Raw genomic sequence first — 21,042 nt, forward strand, 5'->3', positions numbered from 1 at the left:
TGTGTCACACTCATTTGCGACTCTTACCATTGACCTGGCGGACTGAGTTTACACTGTCTGTTCTGTTACTTGTCTGTTGTTATTGCTGACATGTTTTGACTTCAGACTGCGCTGAACGTTGGAAGTATTGGTTAGGAAAAGATGATTCAGAAAGATGGTTTTCCTTTATTTTACAGTAGGTTAATAAATGCATAGGATTCACCAGACCACAAATTACAGTGGCCCTGCCCTGCCGTTTTCTGGTGTTTACCAGGTAATGTTAGTCAGTGGTTTAATTGTATGTTAAGCAATAATAATTAGTTTTTTTTCAACATTTCTTCCAAATGTCATGGCAATCTGGCTTGTAGTGTGGTGTGTAGTTAGATGTCATTGCACTCCGAGATGTGAGAGTGATCAGGGGAATGGCTCGTACTCTAAATAGAAAGCCTGCGATAGAGCGCACGGCTTGATTGGCACTGGCAATGTATAATTCAGCTCCAGCCCCCAGAATTCAGGGGGAGTGTGTGATCTGATTATTAACCAGCAGCCATGGCGAGCTCTCCCTCTCCCTCTCCTCTGACTCGTCCTCTGCGGGAAGAGCGAAAGCGGCTCTCAGCCATCGCGTCTGTCATGAACTATTGCACACCAACCTGGACCATTCAGGGCGGGAAAGTGGGGGGGGGGGTGAAAAAAGATGAGCCAGTTGCCATGGAGATGGAGACATGGAGCGATGCTGATTGGATGCAAGGTCTCTCTTTTCTGTCTCTTGCGTGAGCTCTCTCTGTCCCTCTCTGTCTCGCTCGATACTCGGAAGAATAGTTTTTTACTATCTCTGTCCTGCAAATCTTCTTGAATGACAGGGTAATTTATGCGTTCTGTGCCCTGTAGTCCATGGAAACATAGGAACACAGGCTTTTGAGATGTAATTATTGTAAGGCATTGAAGAGTTTTTCTTGTGCTGTATGCTTTCGGCAGACCTTTTTAAGAGATGTGCCGTGAGCTACTTAAATGCATTTTTCAGGGTTTCACCTACGTGTGAGTGGAGATCTGCTTACCTTGTGTGCACAAAGCACAAACACTATTAATATATCCTCTAATTTCCCACTGGGATAAGGTGCAGATGTTCTTGACTGGGTTTGATGACTCACCCCCCCCCCCCCCTTCTCATTTTGTGAGATCAGAACTGCTAACTGTAAAGTTCGTTTTGAACTCAACTCATTAAGATATGACGGCATACTTACTATACCAACTATAGGACATGTACTTTATATGTGCATATATATGAGCTCATGGGAACTTCATGTATTTCATATGCACATGGGCACTTCTGAGCAGTTCACCTGTGTTACATTTTTACTGTAAAGTTTCTCTGAAGGTCTCCCTCTTTGAGACATTTTAGACATTCTCTTCTGCTCTGCTGGGCCTCTCAGTGTTCAAATACGTCCGTCTCCCTGCTACTCTGTAAGTGGCAACCAAACCGATGCATTCCTTCAATTCGTCCATGCAGATTTCTGTAAATAAGACCCATACGCAGACCTGCTGAGATGGGTCCACAAGCCCTGGGGTCAGGCCTGCGTATATCCCACCCACTAAAATTCCACACTGTATTGTATGTTTATTCGAGACCATGCGGAACGTGAAGCTGAAGGGCACACTGTCTCTGCTACATTCTTCTAACTTCTTTCCACGCCAGTGTCCTCTGCGTGTTTTCCCAGGATTGAATTCATTAATGAAATGTATCCAGCAGCCAGAAGGTCGAACTTCTTGTGTTGTCTGAACTGAAGTAAAATGCATGTTGCTTCCACGGAGGGAGTGGAGAACCATCACAAGATGAGTTGCAGCTCTTGGTTCACAGCGGAGATCAGAGGGCCCCTTCATTTCTCTGAATGATGCCCGGTATCTTTTAATGTCTGCGATTTTTCTTTTTTTAGACCCTCACGCTGGGTGAGCCACTGTCAGGAGGACTCCTGCTGGCCACAGAGTGGTAGTACACACGGCTGCTCACACTTACCGTTTTCCTGGCGTGGTTCAGACATAATTACCTTGTTGTGTGTTTGATCTTTGGAACAAATGTGTGTGTTTTATGGAGGATGACTCTGCTCTTTTCTCTTCTCTCTGTAATTCAGCGTCAAGCGCGCTGCAGTAATCGGCCACCTTAGGTCCAGCACTCCATCATGCCTGTTCCTGCTTGCCTTGATAACTCTACTTGCCTGACACGCAGTTGTTCCAGAGCAGTAAAATGCTACCTCACAGGACCCTGCCTTCCCTTTAACCGGTCCCCCCCCCCCACCCAGGGCCAGATGGCGGCTGTAATGCGCTGCGCCTGTTTGCGAATGGCTGCCTGTTGGCCCTGGCACAGATGCCGCGCTGCAGAGGGTCACGGTGCCACCCAGACTCCCTCTCCCTTCACGGTGATTAATGGAGTCTCCATGCACCTGGCCGTGCTCTCTCGCCTGCTTCCCTCTCGTGGCTGCGTTTGTGTTGCGGGGTAGTGCGTGTTTGAGGTGTTCGCGCCTCCAGCCTCTGGCTGCTCTCCTGGCCGGGCTGGGGGTCGACATACTCCCGGGCTCCTCGGTGGGTGATGGCCAGAGGACAAGTAGCCACAGCCCGGCGTTCGTTCAGCTGCGCCGCGTTCCCTGTTGTTCCCACAGCGAGGCCGCACTGTCTTAGCTTTGTTAGCATGAACGTATGTAAGCTACGCATATTAACCCCAACCTGATGAGCATGGGGGATGCAGGTGTTGCACTCATGCGACACGGGGGGAGATGGTCCTGCCCCCCTGCCCGGAGGTCAGGCATGTCTTCAGCATAGCTGGTGCGAGTCACGGAGGTTATGGAATCGCCGCTACTCTTAACTGTGCTGCCCTGTGGTTTGATGTGTATTTTCCCATCATTTTATGGCCTAGTACAGTCATAGACTGTCAGTGTTATGCTATTGCAGGTGAGTCAGACATCTACAGCAAAGGGCAGTTTGAAAATCAGCAGCTTTAATGGAATCTGTCACATGCGTTCAATATCTGCAGTAATTGTGCATTTTGCTTCTGCTTGTCGCCGCTGGTAAGTTTGCGCAGGTCTCCTCTGGCAGAGTGGAGCCGGTGAGGTAACCTCATGGTTGTCGTGCGAGCCCTTGCTTTGGGTAGGAGATGGGGGGGGGGGGGGGGGTGTCGGGGGGTGTCTGCGTGTCTGGCTGTGACGGATCGTTCCGCTCTGCTACCCTTTCAGTCAGCGAGCAGGCGAGCGAGGGAGGAGTGGCGCAGGACGTCGTTCCAATGCGACGAACCGAGATGACACGGCCAGAAAATAACCCCCCACCCCACCCCGTCTCCCTCAGCCTCTTAGCCCCCCGACCGAACCCACTATGCCGTCTGAGGGGAAGCAGCCAATCAGGGTTCGCTCTGTTGCTAGGTAATGGCTCTCCGCCCCCGTGCCTGAACACGCAAGAACGGCGAGTATCTCGTCAGTGAGATGGGCGCTCTCACACGGCGGATGGGAGCGTGTAGGGGGCTCGTGCGAGACGAGGGTGGCGGGTGGAGAGAGACTCCGAGGTGAAGAGGAGATGAAGAGAGAGAAACGAGGAGTGACAGGCAGATGGAAGGAGCGAATCAGAAGGCATGGCAGACTGGCTGCTTCCCCAAGGCAAACATTTAGCACCACAGAATGAATCATCTTGGCCACATTAGCTGGCAGCAGATGGGCTTTTCCATGGTGATGGCCTGACATATAGATGCGACCTGTTTGCCATTTAACGAGCAGGTTTCCTTGCATAAAGGAAGAATTGAATGGGACCCATCATTCCCATTTGTCTCTCTTTCTCTCTCGCTCTCGCTCTCTCTCGCTCTCTCTCCTCTTAGTAAACCTCCCTGCCCTTCATTTCCAAACAGCCTGTTAAATATCTGCAGACAGGCCTCTCTGAGGCAGGCTAGTCTCTCCTCTCCCTAGTGAAACTGCTTTCGGCAGCTATTAAATCAGCGTGTAAAGCACTTAGCTACTTGGCTTCCCTCTGCTTTAAATCTGGAAGCTGTTATAGACACTGAGGTGAAATGCAAATGCATGCATGTATGTGGACTATACCATCGCTGGAGACATTCTTCTTCTTTGTCTTTGTGTCATGGACACCAACCTAATGCTTCAAATATTTCATACACACACAGTGTGCCTGCACGGCCTGGCTGTTATTGGAGAACCTTTACATTAATAGACAAAAAAAAGCGCATGAGCTTTTGTATTAGGAGGGATAAATATTAACGAGAGCGTCTGGTCTGGGACTGGCAGATGTGTTTTAATAAGGAGTGCATGTGGTGGCGCTGGGTAGGAAGGATGCAGCCCAGCGCACGGACGCAGGCCCCGGGGGGGAATACTAATGCTGCCGGCCTGCTTCCTTCCTCTCCTCGCCCCGCTGGCCCAAGCGCTGGGAAACGGCCGCAGGAAAGGCTGCGGGAATGTCCGCCTCCAGCAGGACTGGCTGTTTTGCGTCTTTGTAGGTGTCGGAACACGGGAGACTGTGGGCCTCCGCGTTCATAATGATCGTATTGTGAAATTGGGCAGGCTGTGTTTGTGTGTGTGTGTGAATTGCATGTTGTTTTGTGGGATGTAGAGCACGTGCGCACGTGTTTGTGTGTGTGCGCACGTACGAATTTGCTTTGTCTCCGCTGCCGTGCAGGCCCACAAGGGTGTTATTCTTTTTATTTCCATGTAAATGTGTGTGTGCGCGCTATTGTGCAGGTGTGTTGAATGCGGAATGAGTCCGCCTGTACGCTGGAAATGCACGGACACGCTGCCCCCTCGCCGCTCTGCACTCGCAGTGTGGCTGTGCCTCTGCAGATGTCCCGAGGGACGTAGAGCCGTGCGTGTGTGAAGAGGGGGGACGGACTAAATGTCAGCGCTACCCACAGCCTCTCTGCAGTGCAGTGGCGTGCGGTCCGCGCAGCGACCCTGCCTCTGGCGAAATGTCACGGTGGCCACCCCGCTCCGACACGGCAACGGGGGCCAAGAACACTATTTACACATCGAGGAAGCCGCGAAACACGCCGTGGAAACGGTTTGGTTGGATTTGCACACACGCGCGCGCATGGCGTTACCTCTCCACGACCTGTCAGTAGGATTTCTGTTCTTCTTCATTACAGAGTGACATTACACGACCACACAACCATAAGCCGAGGACTCGCGCAAAGCCTTGCGCTGGGCGAGAGCTGCAGGGCTGCATGTGCCTGCTTAATGTTTCCCGTGTTCCTGAATGTCTTGGTGAATTGTGGGCGGACCGCGTGACACTGAGACTCATAACTTCAGGTCCAACACCTGTGCTGTCCTGCAAAATTGCTTTAAAATTACATTTGTAGGATTCCTCCCCCAGATTCCCCCCTCTGCCGGTGCGAGAGGAGGCATGAATGTCTGCCTGAGCTGCAGGGCTCTGGTTCAGAGGTGTGCAAGCAGGCAGGAGAGGCTGTTTCCCCGGCCTCCTCCTACTCCTCCTACTCCTCCTCCTCACCCGCAGCCGGAGATGCTGGATTAGTGTAGCCTCACATTTATGCTACTACGGTATTTGTACTTGTCATACTGCATCATTTATCACCCCCCATCGTAATCACATGTCCAATTTGGTTTCTGAAATGGAGTTTGGAAGCGTGGCTGGAGGTCACCGGATGCGGGCAGGTGTGTGGCGTAATCGGGGTCCTGGGCAGAGCGCGGCAGGCTCCGAGTGCGAATGAAGATAAATGAGCGCGAGGGGGTCTTCATTTGCGCGGGCTGAGCCGCTCGCTGTCCTCAGCCCCGGGCGTGAGATGTGCGACTTGGCTGACGGACACGGGGGGCCTCCTGCCGGAGCAGTGCTTCCGAACGGCCGAGCTTCTGAGGTCTTTAAAATCACCTACCGTATATGCTGTAGATGAGGAATCAGATAGATAACATGATCTCAAACACGAGAGGGATTGTTTTTGTGTGTTAATGGCCGTATTCCGCAGGCTCGGATGTTGTTCCGTTGTCTGATTAGGTTACTGCATAGGTGTTGTTGTTTTGTTTTTTTTACGCTGTGGTCCAGCTCCACTATCCACCGCAGACTTGCACACAAATAGCACCTCCCCCTTCTTTCTGAGCTTCCTGTCACCATCGTATTCTACTGCCACGCCTGAACCTGCAGCGCGCAGACGAAAGGCTCGGTGAAACTGCCAGTGTCATGGGTTTTTATAAAAAGCATCGGTTTTACGTCTCGCTCCCTGAATAATGATGCCGTCTTAGTAAAACAGCACGGTGTCCTCTTTCCAATTTAAGGTGGCAGACAGAGGCCCTGCTGGGCTTTGTTACTGCTGTCTCTCTCTCCCTGTGTGGGGCAGCGTGCACATCAGTGAGTACCTGCACTGACATTTACTCCACACCTTATGAATGGAAGCTGAACTGGCAGCGTCTCTGCACACATGCACACCCTTACTGAAGCTCTTCTCTCTCTCTCTCTCTCTCTCTCTCTCTCTCTCTCTCTCTCTCTCTCGCGCTTTCTGCCTCACTCCCCACCCCCCACACTATGGTATCCGAGACCTTCTTTTTTTTTCTTTTTTTTTTTTTGTGCTACAGAGGAGAGGGCTATGGGATACCCTTCTGTTTGAGCATTCCTCTCACTTTTCACATCCTTTCAGGGAGCGATCCTCCTTTCCTCTCTGCTCCACATACCCAGTGCCACACAAAAGCTTTTAAAAAAAGAAAGGAATTATTTTTCTTTTTCTCTTAGTCTCTTTTTTGGCCCTGGCCCTGGTTTTGGGAGAGGGAAATGCAGCTTTTGCTCTGGGAGGCAGGGCCAGGGGTCTATTTCTGCCATGTCCTTGTGCGTCCTCTCGGGCTTGTGCGTGCGGGCAGGGGAGTGGAAGGTGGCATCGCGATCTTTATCTCGCCGGGTAGCTGAAAATGTGTGGCATGTTGATAACGTTCAGCGTGCTGCTGTGAGGGGAACCGAAAATCGATGCGGGATGAGGACACGCCCCCTCAGCCTGTTTAGTAGTTTAGAGTGGGCGGGTTCTTCCTGTTGATCACCTCTTACGCTGATCATCTTTGCACATCAGTGGCGCAGCTATAACAGCTATAAAATCCACAGCCTTCTCGGCTTCGCTTTGAAAAGGACACCTGTCCTCATGATGCGTACACTTTTAACGACCCCGACTGTCGTCTCGCCGGCACGTGCCCAGAAATTTGCTTGAGACGGTTCGCCCGTGAGACGCGAGCTCAGAGATTTCGCCCCCTCGATCTGCCGGAAGGAGACATTAGCATGGCGTGACCTCTGTGGGGGCATTCCGCACGCTTCCCTGCCTGCGCCTGCACCCTAATCAATTTGCACAAGATCAAATAGCCTGGCATCTACCCCCCCCTCCCCCAACCTCGCGCCCCTGCCCCCTTCAAATGGATTAGCTTCTTTTGTGGCGTCTTAAAGCTGATTGAAAGCAGCACGCTGTGCGGAATACATCAGGACGCCCAGCACGCCACACGCTGCCTCTCTGGGCTTCATGTTTATTTATCACTGAGCCCTAAAAGGCGAGAAGCAGCTTCTTCCTCTCCGCTTGTTCTGTCAGCGCCGAGTCCTGAGGACATAATGGCTGCTCGGATGAGACGATTGTCTAAGGCGCGAGCCAGTAGTGCTGTCTGCCTGCCTGCCTGCCTGCCTGCCTAGCGACAGATCAAACGCGATGAGGCTTCGGGTTAATTCAGGCTTTTCAGCATCAGACACTTAACCTTGAGAGAATTGTACTGTTTTGTCTATAATTCATATCTTACACATGCAGACAATTAAGAAGATTGGATCTTATTATGTCGGGTCTGTGTTAACTGTCAGCGGGCTGAGAGAAGGTAGACGCGTGCCCTCCTCAGAGGTGAATCTTTGCGCCTTCCGTGGGCCTGCACGCCTCGTGCTATTGTGGTCAAGTTCATTTCCCAGGCTGGTTCAACCAATGGGAATAAAAGAAAAACCACGCAGCCCCAAATTGTTCCACTCATGTATTGACCGTTCTGGGCAGCGCCGATGTTTAAAGTTTAAGCTATATTCCGTGCATTCATATAATGTCTTATGGTTTTCCAGAACACATCTGATGCACTCCCAAAACGCTTTGATAGTGTTCTGCTCTTGTCTGTAGTGCAAAGGGCGTTTGCAACGGTGCCTTCCTTGTTCTGAGATCCACGGTGTCCTGAGATTGTTCTCACTTCTCTTTAAGCTCAGAATGAATGTGAGGCTCTTCGTGCAGCAGAGGAGAGTGTGATGAGATGCAGGCTTGTGTGTGAGCGCATTAGAGGGTGGGTGGGTGGGTGGGTGTGCATGTGCACGAGCAGATTAATGCATAGATTAATTTAAAAAGTGGTGATGGTGTGAAAGCATCGGGGTGGGAGGTTGGGTGGATGTGTCTCATCAGGTGTCGGGGTTCTATTGTAGCTGTGGGCTGGATCTGCAGGATGGGGGCTGAAGTTGTGGTGCACTGAAGGCTGTAATTGTGGGCAAACACCTGCAGGCTGGGGCCATCTCTGACTTCCGGGTCCAACCTCTATCTCTGGGAGAACGGCTCTGGGGGAGGAATTGAGGCCAACCTGCCTGCTCGGTTTTTCTCTTCTCTTTCGTTCCCTTTATTCTCTTTCTCTCTGTGGCTGCCCTTTGCCACCTCTTTAGTGCCCTGCCTTCATTTATTTTTCTTGCCTAGTTCTTATATTTCCACTCATCTCTCACTTTCTCTCCAATCCATATTTGTCCACTTCTATCTCAAATAATCTTTAGGTCTAGACAGCCTGGCAGATCATGACACTGGCTGTGTTTTCTCTGACGGCTCCGTTAAATGCTGCTCTTTCTCCAAATAAGCTGCTGAGAGCACTTTAATTTTTCTCATATGTTCGTTCTCACACAACTGACTTCCTCTGTTTGTCCTCCTGAGGGAGGACATAGGTTTGGTGTGGAGTCAAACAGCACAGACACATCTTGATCCAAACGTGTCCGACAACCAGCCGGCGAGGAACATTCTCCCGTATTACGTTTGAGGGCTTTTGGCATCATAACATTCAGTATCCTGAGTGTATCGGATAGCTATTTCATAGCGTCAGCGCTATGGCAACTGCTCTTCTTGGCCTGTGAGTGACAGATTTGGAAATTGTTTCTAAATGGTCTCTTTCCTGTCAGAGGCGAAATAGCCGTCTGCCTAGAAAGTGTCTTTGTATCGCCTCGAATTGCTTTGCGTGATTTGGGCGAATGGAAAGCGCCTCCGTGTGATTTATTGCCTGTGTGGCAGACAAGCGCAGCAGTGTTGGAGACGTGGACTTCACGGTAACATTAGATGAACAGGCAACCTCACACTATGAAAACAGCGCGGGCGCCGCGGGCTCCTGGCTGGACGCTGGAGAAGCCCCTCATCAAGGGCCTCCAAGTCCCCTCGTTACAGAGCTCTGCCATGCCAGGATAAATACATATTTCAGCTCCAATATGAGCTGATTTCAGTTTTACGCCTAACGTCGCTCGGGCGCGGCGTAGTGTAAACAGAGCTGCTCAGACGAGGACAGGAGAGTGCACACAGAGGGCAGTCCTAGCAATGCTCCCCCAGCTCCGCCTGTGGGCGGGGCCTCCAGAGCCTGGGTGGTGCCCCTTGTCCTTTAGCTGACCTTCATGTCCATATGGCAGACCCACCCACCCACCCCCACCCCCAACCCTCCGACTCCATCTACTTTGCAATTGATTTTCTTTGCCTGCTTGAGTGCTTTCTAAGGTGTAATTGATTGAATATGAAGACTCCTCGGGTCCCTGTCGACTCACAGTTTCATCCCTGGTAATGAATAGCTAAACTGTCCTGCGTGGACCCTTGGGACTCATAATTTAGCTTTTGACATGCATATGAGGCATGAAAAAGAAGCTTCTGCTAGTCAGGTCTTGAGAGAGTGTGACTATCTCATCTTTGTGCCCAGAGTCCTAAATTATTATGAGAAGCATCAGCGTTGCATGAGGCCTGGCCCACGGAGCCTTGCGGTAGACGCCCGTGACTCAGTGTGATTGTTCTTCTTCCAGAGAAAACCCACCCAAAGCGTCTGTCTGTCCTGCTGGAAGGAGCCACCCAGATTCCACTTTGATCAAACCTGCATGCCAGTGTGCGACGGCGGGGACCCTGATGGACGCGGCCCCTTTAACCCGCAGCACCGAGGAGAGCTCCCGCTCAGCCGTGCAGCAGGCCAGCGCTATGCTGCAGGACCTCAGCAGACTGAAGGAGGAGATGAGGAACGTGCTCCGGGTAAGCACAGCCCCCCCGCAGCCTCCGAGAAAGCATGTGACGCGATAACCATACAGGGTTTATTTTTGGGGGGGGGGTTCTTACATTATCTTGACCTTGTCATTGCATGAAAATTTACTGCCATAGTGTGCTGCCTCAACTTCTCAAGCCATTAACGACATTGCAAACATTGCTGTTTTGCAGACCAACCTTTGCTGGCTGTCCAGTCTGTTTTTATATCTGGTTAGCAGCTCACACTAGAAAGTCCTTCCCATTAGCATGCTGGACGCCGTGTCCGTCCGGCTCCTCGCGTAGATCAGCAGGTTGACTGTGTCCTGCAGCAGCCGGCCATCATTTCCAGCGCTGTGCTCCAGGACGTGCTAATCTAATCCGAGCAGGGCACTGATCGAATCAAGCTGGGCCTCCGACCCCTGCGCCTTGCGTCTCGGTGGCCAGACAGCAATTTTCCAATTGTTTCTTTCCCCTCACCCTCCCTCGCTAATAAATTACAGCACTTCTCCCCTCCACCGAGTGTGCCGCTGCCTGTTTCCATCCATTCCAGTCGTCCCCCACCCCACCCTCTATCCCTACGCCACCTCCCTCCCCACCCCCTCCGCCCAGGCATTGGGTTTCCAGGCACGCACCAGCTGCGGCTGAAAAATTCCATCAGCCAAGAATAATGTAGCAAAGGCAAATGACACATTAGCATATAATTGGGGATGCGGGATTCAGATGCACTTTGGCCCGGGAACGCGCGCGAGTCCTTCCGCCTGTCGGAGCCGAGGGGGCCAAAGCCGCTCGAAGTCCTCGGCGGCAGGCCCGCTTTAATGAGATGTCACTCACACACACCTGCCGGCCGGTGGCACACGGCCGTTTCCCAGATCACACGTTGCCAGGAAGGGAAAATGTTGAAGCGGGAGCATGGACGGATGGAGGGAGGGATGCTGCTTGATGTGCTGTACTCCAGCACTGTAGTGCAACAATACATAATATCATCCATTACTGAGTGCAGTATTCATGTCTGTGCGTGTGCTTGTGTGTGCGTGCGTGTGTTTTCAGACAAATTTGGATTTGTATGTTGCTTAGTACAAGCTGTGTTCAGGTCCCTCCTAGTCAGACTTTTGGCTCACTCTGCTCTCTCTACCAGACTGCTGATGCGTTTCCTGTGCGTAACGTCGATCCATAGCGGCAGGAACCCCCTCCCCCCCGCCCTGCCCTCTCCTCCCCCACCCACACCCCTTCTCCGTGGTGCGTTCCCATAGCAACTCCAGCCTCTGCAGTGCCTGCGGTGCGAGCCTTTTCCTCCGTTCCTCCTGCTCACCCTGTCCACAGCAAACCTGCAGACACAATGGCAGCTTTTGTAGCCTGCAGGTTCCAGCCGCTCCGTGACACACAGACCTTTCAGATAAATCAGTGCTGTTATCTCTCTTTTCCACCTGGGCCCAGAAAGCTAAGGCACAATGCCTGTGAGAAAGTGCCACCACGCTGTGCAACCCCTCTCCAAACACAGCAACAGCCATTTTTCTTTTGCGTCGTTCTCACCCACCCCCACCCCCACCAAGGTCCATAATTGCCATCATGGCTTGAGAGGCTTCACATCAATTGTGCCGTTTGTAGCTTTTCAGTGAATTACACACACTCCGTATCATGCAAATTGGTGCATTACCCGTTCGAACAAAAACACCCCCGTTTAGTGGCGGATTTAACGGAGTGTCCGGAACATTCGCTGCCTCTGACCTAATGTGGCTCGGTAAAGGAAGAGATTCTTAACACGTTTAGAAAATGACGCGGCGGAGCCGCGTCCAGGCTCGGGCTCTGAAATCCTGAGCTGAGCGTTTGCATCTGCTGAGGGTTTTTGAGGGGATGAAGGTGGGCTGAGAGTCCCCTATCAAGGTTGGGGAAGGTGCGATCGCCTTGGTAAGGGATTTATGGAGAGCTGTTAGATTTATATTGGTGGGGGAGGGGGGGTGAGGGAGAGGCAACCAAGGTCCCTGGGCTTCGTACATACACACGCTCACGGAGAAGGAACGTGACGTTTGCGGCTGGGGGTAATTGCAGGGATAACACAGGCCTGACGTGAGGCTTAGGTTGCTTTTATTCTGATGTTTAAGCTAGTTCTCTTGATCATTTTCTTCAATGCCTGCCCCTGCCACCCCTGCAAAAAAAACCCAGTTTTTTTAATAAAAATATGCCAGTCATTTTTTTTTTCTTGTTCTCATTTGTGTGCCAAAGTGTAGCCACTTTCCCCGATAGCTCTGTTTCCTGTTCTTATCACAGCCATTCTCTCTGCCTATTGTTTGTTTGTCATGTACGTTTCAAAAAGCCAGTCGCTCACAAAGGCTGTGATGTTCTTTTTCTTTAGGCTACAAATTACTTATCTCTTGAATCACCAGACTTCATTCTCTCTCTCTCACTCTCACTCTCCCTCCCTCTGATTTCTAGCCATCTGAGCTGGGTGATGTGGTCCCTCCCAGGGTTGCTCCTCTGTCTAGGGCCAGCATGCCCCCGCCCGCCTCCATGTTTGAGGATGCAGGGTGTGTCCTGAAGCAAGTCAGGCGAGGACGGAAGGTTCTGGAAGAGAACCTGCAGGCCATTTTGAGAGCCAAGGATGGAGAGGTGCTTCATACACAACTAGAGGCACTGGCTACTAACAGGTATGATATGTGATAGTGCCCTGGACCTTCAATATGAAATGATGGATAGTTATGCTTTCATAAGTTGTGTTTTTTTTGGGGAGGGGAGGGGGGGAGTTTGGTCCTACAGCGCAGATGATGTCAATGATAGAATATCCACCCAAAAGCAAGATTTTTTTTTTCCTCTAGGTCATTTGTCTGGTTCATACGTGTTCCCGAGGATGGCCGAGGAGCTTTGCAGTTCTGCCACCTCTCAAACTTTTGTGCTTGGGCATCTAGTGCTCCGTGTGATCTTGATTGACAGCTGGCCTCAGAGCACACTCCAGGCAGGAGAGGGCTAAGCCAAACGGAACCATCACAATGATGGGCGGCTGTCAGCCGAGTCCTTTATGCACCTCTGCCCAGTGCTAATGTATTCAGCCCCAGACTTCAGCCGTGAAATACTGGGCCTCATCCGTGCTACGGGGTCGCCCGCACCGCATTGATACATACAACACCCAGCTCAGAACACCGATCATTTAGAACACGTTGTACCGCGGTCATCATCACACACTGTTTTGGACGTGGTGCTTGCTGAAAGCGTCCGTGCCATTGGGGAGTTTCACGCTACTGCCGTATGCGAAAGTTTGTGATTTACTCCAGTCAGACATATCATTAAAACTACTGACAGCTGAAGTGAATAACACTGATTATCTCATTATAAAGGCTTTTGTGAATTAACATTCAGTTCTTGCATTTGAAATGTTGAAAGTGGGGAAAAAACAGGCAAGTGTAAGGATCTGAGTGACTTTGTCTTGGTCTGATGGCTGGGTGTGTGTGCGTGTTGCGTGCCGGGGGAGGACAAGCTAGCAGATGGAGTGTGATGTTCTGTGCAGGTTTCTGCAGGGAAACCTTGGGCCCTGGCATTCATATGGATGTCACTTTGGAACGTACCACCTAACTTAACATGGTCACGGACCAAGTACATCCCTCCATGGCAAAGGCACTCTCTAATGGCAGCAGCCTCTTTCAGCAGGATAATGCCACAAAAATTAGACATAAATCTTTTGAGGAACACGACAAAGTGTGGAAGGCGTTCACTTGGCCTCCGAACTCCCTCGATCCTATCAAGTGTTTGAAGAATGTGCTGGAAAAACAAGTCTAATCCCACCACGCAACTCACAGGACTGAGAGGATCTGCTCCTAATGTCTTGGTCAGGCGCCACGGGACACCTTCAGATGTCACTGTGAGTCACTGCGAGTCAGATCCATTTAAAATGCAGAAGGGATATGAATTTCATCGAAAGCGGGAGCTCTGCCAAATTCTGCGGCATCATAAATTCAGACTGACCGTCAGCCGTGCATGCCGGCGTGCGTGGGTGCGCGTCTAGATGTGTTGCTGATGGATCCTGCCGTTTTGGATGCCAGGCAGGTCTCGTTTGTTTGTGACTTTTAGGATGGAATGTGGCATTCAGAGAGGTTGGCGGTAATGGCGTGTGATGCAGCGGCGAGAAGCAGGACTGATGCCTTTGATGGGCGAGAGAAGACGAGGCAACCGAGTGCTAAAGCCGCCTTAAAAAAACAAATGGAGAAGGACTCCAAGGACTCCTGTCCCGTGTGTGTGTGTGTGTGTGTGTGTGTGTGTGTGTGTGTGTGTGTGTGAGGACAGCCCTGTCTCTTCTGGATGATGGCTCTGTCAGTGTGGGCCCAGCCCAGTATCACGGTTCTCCTCCGACACTCCTCAGGCCCGGCCCAGTATCAGCGGTTCCTCTTTGACACCCGTCAAGGCTGGCCCAGTATTCAAACCCTCAGTTAGAAATGTCAGCCCTGCTGGTAATTGTCTCCCAAATGGCAAAGGCAATCAGCTCTGCTCCTAATGTGGGAGCTGGAAAACACAAACATGCTGATTGATGCGGCTGCCTCTGACTGCTGTAATGGCTTTGATCTTTTCCTCCGCCGAAAGGTCGTGGCGACAGATGCGGCTCTCTTCGTCCCCGTGCTCTTCCTCTTTACACTTTTCCTTGCGGGTCCTTCCTGGTGACCGTCCGTGCTTTGGGGGGGGCGGGGGCGGGTTCTCTGTCGCACCTCGCATGCCTTGCCTTGATGGATTCATTCATTTGGGCTACTGACATTGCAAAACGAGGCTGAAGTAGAATTTTATCCCTGCCATCCATTTCACTGAATTATTAATGGCGCCATTTGCAAACCTGAAAGTTTTTGACCTCTTCATCATTATGCACTGTGCCTAAAAAAGTTGTAGCCTGCCTTTCTCTGGAGTAAAAATGAGCACTATCCCATTCCGAATCAGTTTGTAAGTACAGCCTTCACGTGCACTGAAGCACCCGCGGAGCATGCAGGTAGCTGAACACCGTGCGCCTCCCCTGCTGCCTTCCTGACACCTCCGATCCCTTCGAGTTCTCCGTTGTCGAGTGCTCGCATCTGATGACGTCTAATGATGCGTAATTCTCACGTCTGAAGTCGAAAGTGAAAAGGCGGATGACATCTGATTCAACCCAAAGATTAACGCTACCAGATACTTAATCTGTTATGCGTTTGTAATGTGCCACTTGTCTGCTAAAAGTACTTGTTTTTTATGCTTCTGGCGATTCTAGTCACAGACCAGCAGGGGAGATCTGTTTGTTGACCTCAGTTTATGTCTCTCTTATTGCCTCTAGTTTATCACTCGTCGTTACTGCTTCATCAGAGTCGTTCCTCTGAAACGCTCAACCTCGGTCCTCCGGAGCCGTTTACAGCTGGCTGCCACGGCCGAAATGATCCAGCTGTTTTATCATTTAAGCTTAGAATGGAAATAATCAAGAGACGTGGCAAATCAATGAGTTACGCTTATCACTAATAATTAATTGCAGTTCGTGGTGAGACTGAATTGTCTTAATGAGTGTATTCCGATGAGTACAGGGGTGTTATTTAAGACTCCCTTAACTTTTCAGTGGTGTCTGGCACAGGCAGTGAATTATACAAGCGTCTCTTTTTTTGGGTGTGTGTGCTGTTCCACTGGATCACTTTGTTCTGCCCCCTTTATGCAGTCGTTATGTTTTCATCTTTGCGAAGGCGATGTGAACGCATTGTTGCTCTGAATGGTCTTTATAGCTCATTTTCCAGCTCTTATTTCTCCCATCTCAATCCTCTGAGCTCAAATATTCGGCAGAATAAAAGCTTCAAATGGCTTCGAGCTGGAGCACGGCGGTGTGCAAATGGCGGGCAGCCTGCAGGGGTTAATTGAAGGTCATTTTGAGCCCTCAGATCAATTGTACTCCATTTGGAATCACGAGTGTCTTCAAGCATCATCTGATTAGGTGAATCCATCACGCCGCAAACACTTGACGAGAGATGGAGACGTGCTCTTGTCAGAACATGGGCCTTTTGATGGTCAAAATTTGTTTTTAGGAATCTGTGTGTTTTTGTGCACGTGCGCAAGCATACACTAGCGTGTGAGGGTGTGTCAGTGCAGATGTATGTGGATGGGTGTGTCTCTCTCTGTGTGTGTGTGTGTGTGTTGTGTGTGTGTTGTGTGTGTGTGTGTGTGTCTTGAGGGGATAGTATTGCCGGAGGTTGGTGGTGGATGAGAGAGGCTCTGTGCTCCATAGCCAGCTGTTTGTTCCTCCTGCCTGGCATGGAGCCAGATGCTGTCTGCTCTGCCCAGAAACAGCCCTGTTCTTCTGGCATCTGAACTTCAGTGGTGGGCTTTCCTACCACTGTGAATTCTCTGTGCGTGTGTGTATACGTGCGTGTGTGTGCGTGCGCACGCGCATGGGAGTGTGATGTCTCTGCCGAGGCACAGTCCTGACTCGCACGCACAGACACACAAAAAACACACTTCTACTTCCAGCCCTCCTATGCTAAGCGCGCTCTCCCTGAAGCCCACGCAGCAACAAAAAGGAGGAAGGAGAGAAACCGCGAGTGTGAGCAAGAGAGGAAAAGCGGAACCGGAGCCGCGCGCGGTGGCCGACCGCAGACGCGGTCTCCTCTGCGGGAGAGAGGCGCTTGGACGGAGCGCGTCACTCTCTCTCCCCCTCCGCCCAGCACCGTGATTTATTCACTGCAATAAGTGATGCAGGAGCAGGCTAACAGGCCAGCAGACAGCAGGGCATTAGCATAATGTGTGCTGTAAAGAAGTGCTAGTGCATCCTGGGGGTCTCAGAAAGATATATGGCACATTTAGATTAGCTCTGCCCACAGATATCACTCCTCATTGTGATTAATGCAGTGGTGTCATCTCGCGCACTCGTGAACTGAATGCTTGAAGGATCCGGAGCTGTCTGCAGTATGTTTGCACTGTGCTCCTGCCTAAAGGAACCTCTGCTTATTTCCCCGGGACGATTTATCTGGCAGTTGCACAGAAAAAAAAAGGGGGGGGGGGGAGCAGAGAAAGACAAAAGCACGCTCAGCACCTGGCTTGACAAATGCTCAGCCAGGCACAGCCGTCTCCCGGCCCGCGGCCGCTGTGCCCCGTGTGCGCTGCGCGACTGCTGAACGTAAAGGCCTGTGCTCCGTCTTGCAGAGACGCCAGGGAGGAGCTGAGAGTGAGGAAGACTGTGGATGCGTGGATCAGCACGCTGACCAAGGAGATCGAGGTGAAGTTCATCTCAAACAGCGGTTCATTGCTGTCTTCACTACTGTCTGTTTAATGTTTAACACCACAAACCCCGCTCTTTTCATGATAATACCCCGTATTCGTTCAAAAAGATTATTATTCGTGATTTTTATGATAACCCAATTTCTTTGATAAAATAAGTTGAAATCCATACAGGGAATCCTTTGGGGCATGTTTAAGCCGAGTGTTTTTAATTGCGGTACCAATCTTCCCGTACGGCAGGACGAGCTGGCTCCGCTGGGCTCCGCTGCGGAGAGGGCCCCCGCCGCCCCCCGGGTTCAGGGTGGTGGGGGCGGGGCCAGGACCAGAAGGGCGGGGCCAAAGGGGAAAGGAGCTGTAGCAGCAGCAAGCAGAAGGCCAGCGCTGAGAGCCCCTGCGCCGAGCAGGCTGCCGCCGGGCCAGCATCACACCTCCTCTCTGAGGAGCGACGCGGAGCAGCACGCACACGCGGTGAGTGTGATGGCACTGTCGCACTGAAGCCTCCATGCTCGACCTGACGCATCATCGCCCGTTTTCACCGATGACCTCTTCCCTCTATAATGAAGGAGCGCAATTAATTAGTCGTCGTGGTGCTTGGTTGAGACAAATACGATTAGACACTGATGGAACATATTGCCCGGGCAGTATGTCATAATGTATTCAACACAGTCTGTCAATAAAACACCGATTCCCGTGTTAATTGTATAAAATGATATGTAAATAGCATTTGAAAGCTGTGCTGGAGGTCAGTGTGCTTTTTCCTCTGCCGTATCCATCCATCAGACTTCATCTGTGAGGCTCCTGTGGTGTCTGCTGCATGCAGCCTGCACCTGTTCGTCCTCGCTGTATTTCCACACATCCAGACAGGGACCTGGAGGACACGCTTGCGTCCTCCCGCATCCACCCATCTGGACGTGAACATGGGCGCTCTGGCCCCGCTCGGTCTAGCTAGAGGAGGTGTCCTCGCACACATGCTGCCTCCCACACGGGTTTGCTGTAAACGCGAAGAGGCAGGCAGGAGGCAGACGTGCTTATCTGCGTTTGGCCGGGACCTGCTCCATGCTAATGGCTGCACATGTTTCCTGTTGTCTGCGTAAAACACAGCGAGCCTAGCAACAGCGGCCGTGGCGACGGCTCGCTCAGCTCTTACCTTGTAAGGCGCCCTGTCTTCCCCCCCTCCTATCACCAGACAAATCCGGCTGTCAGGAGCCTTAGCAGCCAGTCAAAACAAGCGTCTCCGTAACAATGGAAAGTGTAGAGCAGTCTGGATGTTGACACTAAGGGTTTGACTTGAAACAGTCGTGCTCCGCCGCCTGCCTTCCACACTAGCACGTTTAATGGGCTTCAGCAGATGTTTATGGGGTGGTTGCTCTGTGCGCCTAAGTGTGTGCGTTTCTGCTTGCCGCAGCCCACACCGCCCAAGTCTGACGATGACGAGGCGTACCTGGAGAAGGTGTATGGGAGGGCCCTGTACGAGGGCCAGCGACGCACCCTGAAGAAAGGGCCCTACCTCCGCTTCAGCTCCCCCGTGCCAAAACCCAAAGTGCAGCGTCCTAAACTGATCGAGAGTGTGAAAGGTAAAGCGCTGATGAACAGGGATGTTCAGGGGTGCATACATGGAGTGTTTCTACTCCGCCATACAGTCTGGGGTGGAGAACGCTGCCAGAACTGAGCCTCTGGTTCTGGAACCAAATGGTTTAGCCAACCAAATGGTTTAGCCAACATGCTTTGATACTCTGATTGGTCCCAGGCGATTTCTCCAATGAAATTAGGTTAACTGAACATACATCCCACTTCATGAATTCAGTGCATCTATTTATAAGTGTGTTTATTATAAGTGTGTGTTTATTATAAGTGTGTGTTTATTATAAGTGCGTGTTTATTATAAGTGCGTGTTTATTATAAGTGCGTGTTTATTATAAGTGCGTGTTTGTTTATAAGTGCGTGTTTGTTTATAAGTGCGTGTTTGTTTATAAGTGCGTGTTTATAAGTGCGTGTTGTTTATAAGTCCATGTTTATTATGTGTGTGTTTATAAGTGTGTGTTTATTATAAGTGTGTGTTTATAAGTGTGTCTTTTTTTGTGTGTCTCTCTCCTCCCTCCTCAATTTGTGTCCCAGGCGTGAAGATGAAGTCCTCCAAGACCCAGACCCAGACCAGCTCGTCGGGGGTTCGTGCGGTGTCCTCTGGACCCCAGTACCTCTTCAGTCCCAGCAGCCCAGTCCAGCAGGAGCAGCTGGTACCAGGCTCCCCGCTGCGGGGCTTCCTCATCCCCATGGCCATCCCCCTGGGTAAGGCCCGGCTCCTCATCCCACAGATTCCTCTCCAGCATCGTCTGCGCACGTTCAGCACTAGTGAGGGGGGGACTCTAGAAGAACGTTGCCCCTGATCTTAGTCCAGAACTTCAGCCAACTTACTGCTCAACTGCAAGACTCGAGATCCAACTGCTTCAGCTTATTAACAGCCCTTCCTGTCAAACTCCCTCGAATGCTGTAAAGACTGTAAAATAGTCTTTAGGCCTCAAAGAGTTGGAGGTGTTGGTGTTAGTGGAGGTGAGGAGGGTTAAACGTTAGGACCAGTCGTGCTCATATCCGGTCCTGTGCGTTTTTAAGAACCAGGCCTTAACAATGCCGCGTTAACTCGCCGTCCCTCTGCGTGTCTGAATGATGGCGCGTTAAAAGCTAGTCCAGCGTGCAGTAGTACCGCAACCTTCTGTCCGCCGGAAGCGCGCGCTTGCCCACGGCGGCCTCCTCCTCACCCACGGCCACCGAGCTCCCAGCCACGGTAATTAGACAGGCGTTTGAGCTGCATGAGTTCAGCTCTTAATCACAGCGGAGTGTGAAAAGCCAGCTCCCTCCGTGGCGCTGTTTTAATCACCTCGGCACGGGGACTGAAGTGTCTTCCGCCAGGCTCTCAGTGTCTCGCGTCTCACGACTGACCCGGTGCTGCACACGCACTGCTGGACGCTGATTAGCCACACCGGCAACATGCATGAATGTGTTTGTCTTTTTATTACGAAACAGAGCAGGACAATAACTGTAAACAGCCAATTGAAAACATTTACAAACATTTGTGTTCTTGTCATGTGATAATGGTCTTCTTTCCCTTTTTCTTTCTGCTGCGACCTCCAGCATTAAAATAGCGCACTAGTTTGGCTCGAACCGAACTGAAACCATTAACAATTGCCGCATCCGTCGGAAAGAAGGAGTTTAATGGGATTTTAGAACAGGCCTCCTCGTCTCTTCCTCTCGCATCTCATCTTTCAGCTGCTGCGGCTAGGGGGCGTCGCCGAGCCCCTAACGAAGTGGGGTATCAGAAATGGAGTCAGTGAGCAGGGCACAGAGCAGCGTTGCTGGAACAGCAGGAGGCCATTTTGTGCACGTTGCCTGCCGGCTAAGCTGATCTCTGCTCCAGGCTCACGGTCCTGTAATCACATCTGCAATGCAGTGGCTGTCATGGGCCTGGGAGACAGGCCACTTCCTGCGCAGCACAGAGGAAGCCCCCCTCATTTAAAGCAGCTCTTTATCTGTTCACAAGCCGTAACTCATTTATTGCATGAGATGCATTTGAAGGGGTGGACAGAACAAGGCTTTGTACAGTGTGTGTGTGTGTGTGTGTGTGTGTGTGTGTGTGTGTGTGTGTGTGTGTGTGTGTGTGT

The 21,042-nt window shown here is 51.3% G+C and overlaps 1 protein-coding gene across 15 annotated transcripts in view; it reads left to right on the forward strand.

Moving 5' to 3' along the window:
- Positions 1-21,042, forward strand: part of kiaa0586 (KIAA0586 ortholog) — a 79,742-nt gene that overhangs the window by 22,562 nt on the left and 36,138 nt on the right. For all 15 annotated transcript variants that reach the window (XR_014125453.1, XR_014125452.1, XR_014125454.1 and 12 more), the window contains 6 exons: positions 9,985-10,204; positions 12,626-12,837; positions 17,315-17,387; positions 17,630-17,857; positions 18,795-18,963; positions 19,505-19,675. Coding sequence is in view for 12 of the 15 variants with exons in the window: in XM_081721086.1 (XP_081577212.1) it covers positions 9,985-10,204; positions 12,626-12,837; positions 17,315-17,387; positions 17,630-17,857; positions 18,795-18,963; positions 19,505-19,675 (1,073 nt within the window). In the remaining 3 variants the exon portion in view is untranslated. The remainder of the gene's footprint in view (positions 1-9,984; positions 10,205-12,625; positions 12,838-17,314; positions 17,388-17,629; positions 17,858-18,794; positions 18,964-19,504; positions 19,676-21,042) is intronic.

This window comes from Electrophorus electricus, chromosome 10 (genome assembly GCF_041902795.1).
Source record: "Electrophorus electricus isolate QZ-2024a chromosome 10, ASM4190279v1, whole genome shotgun sequence".
NCBI lineage: Eukaryota > Metazoa > Chordata > Actinopteri > Gymnotiformes > Gymnotidae > Electrophorus > Electrophorus electricus.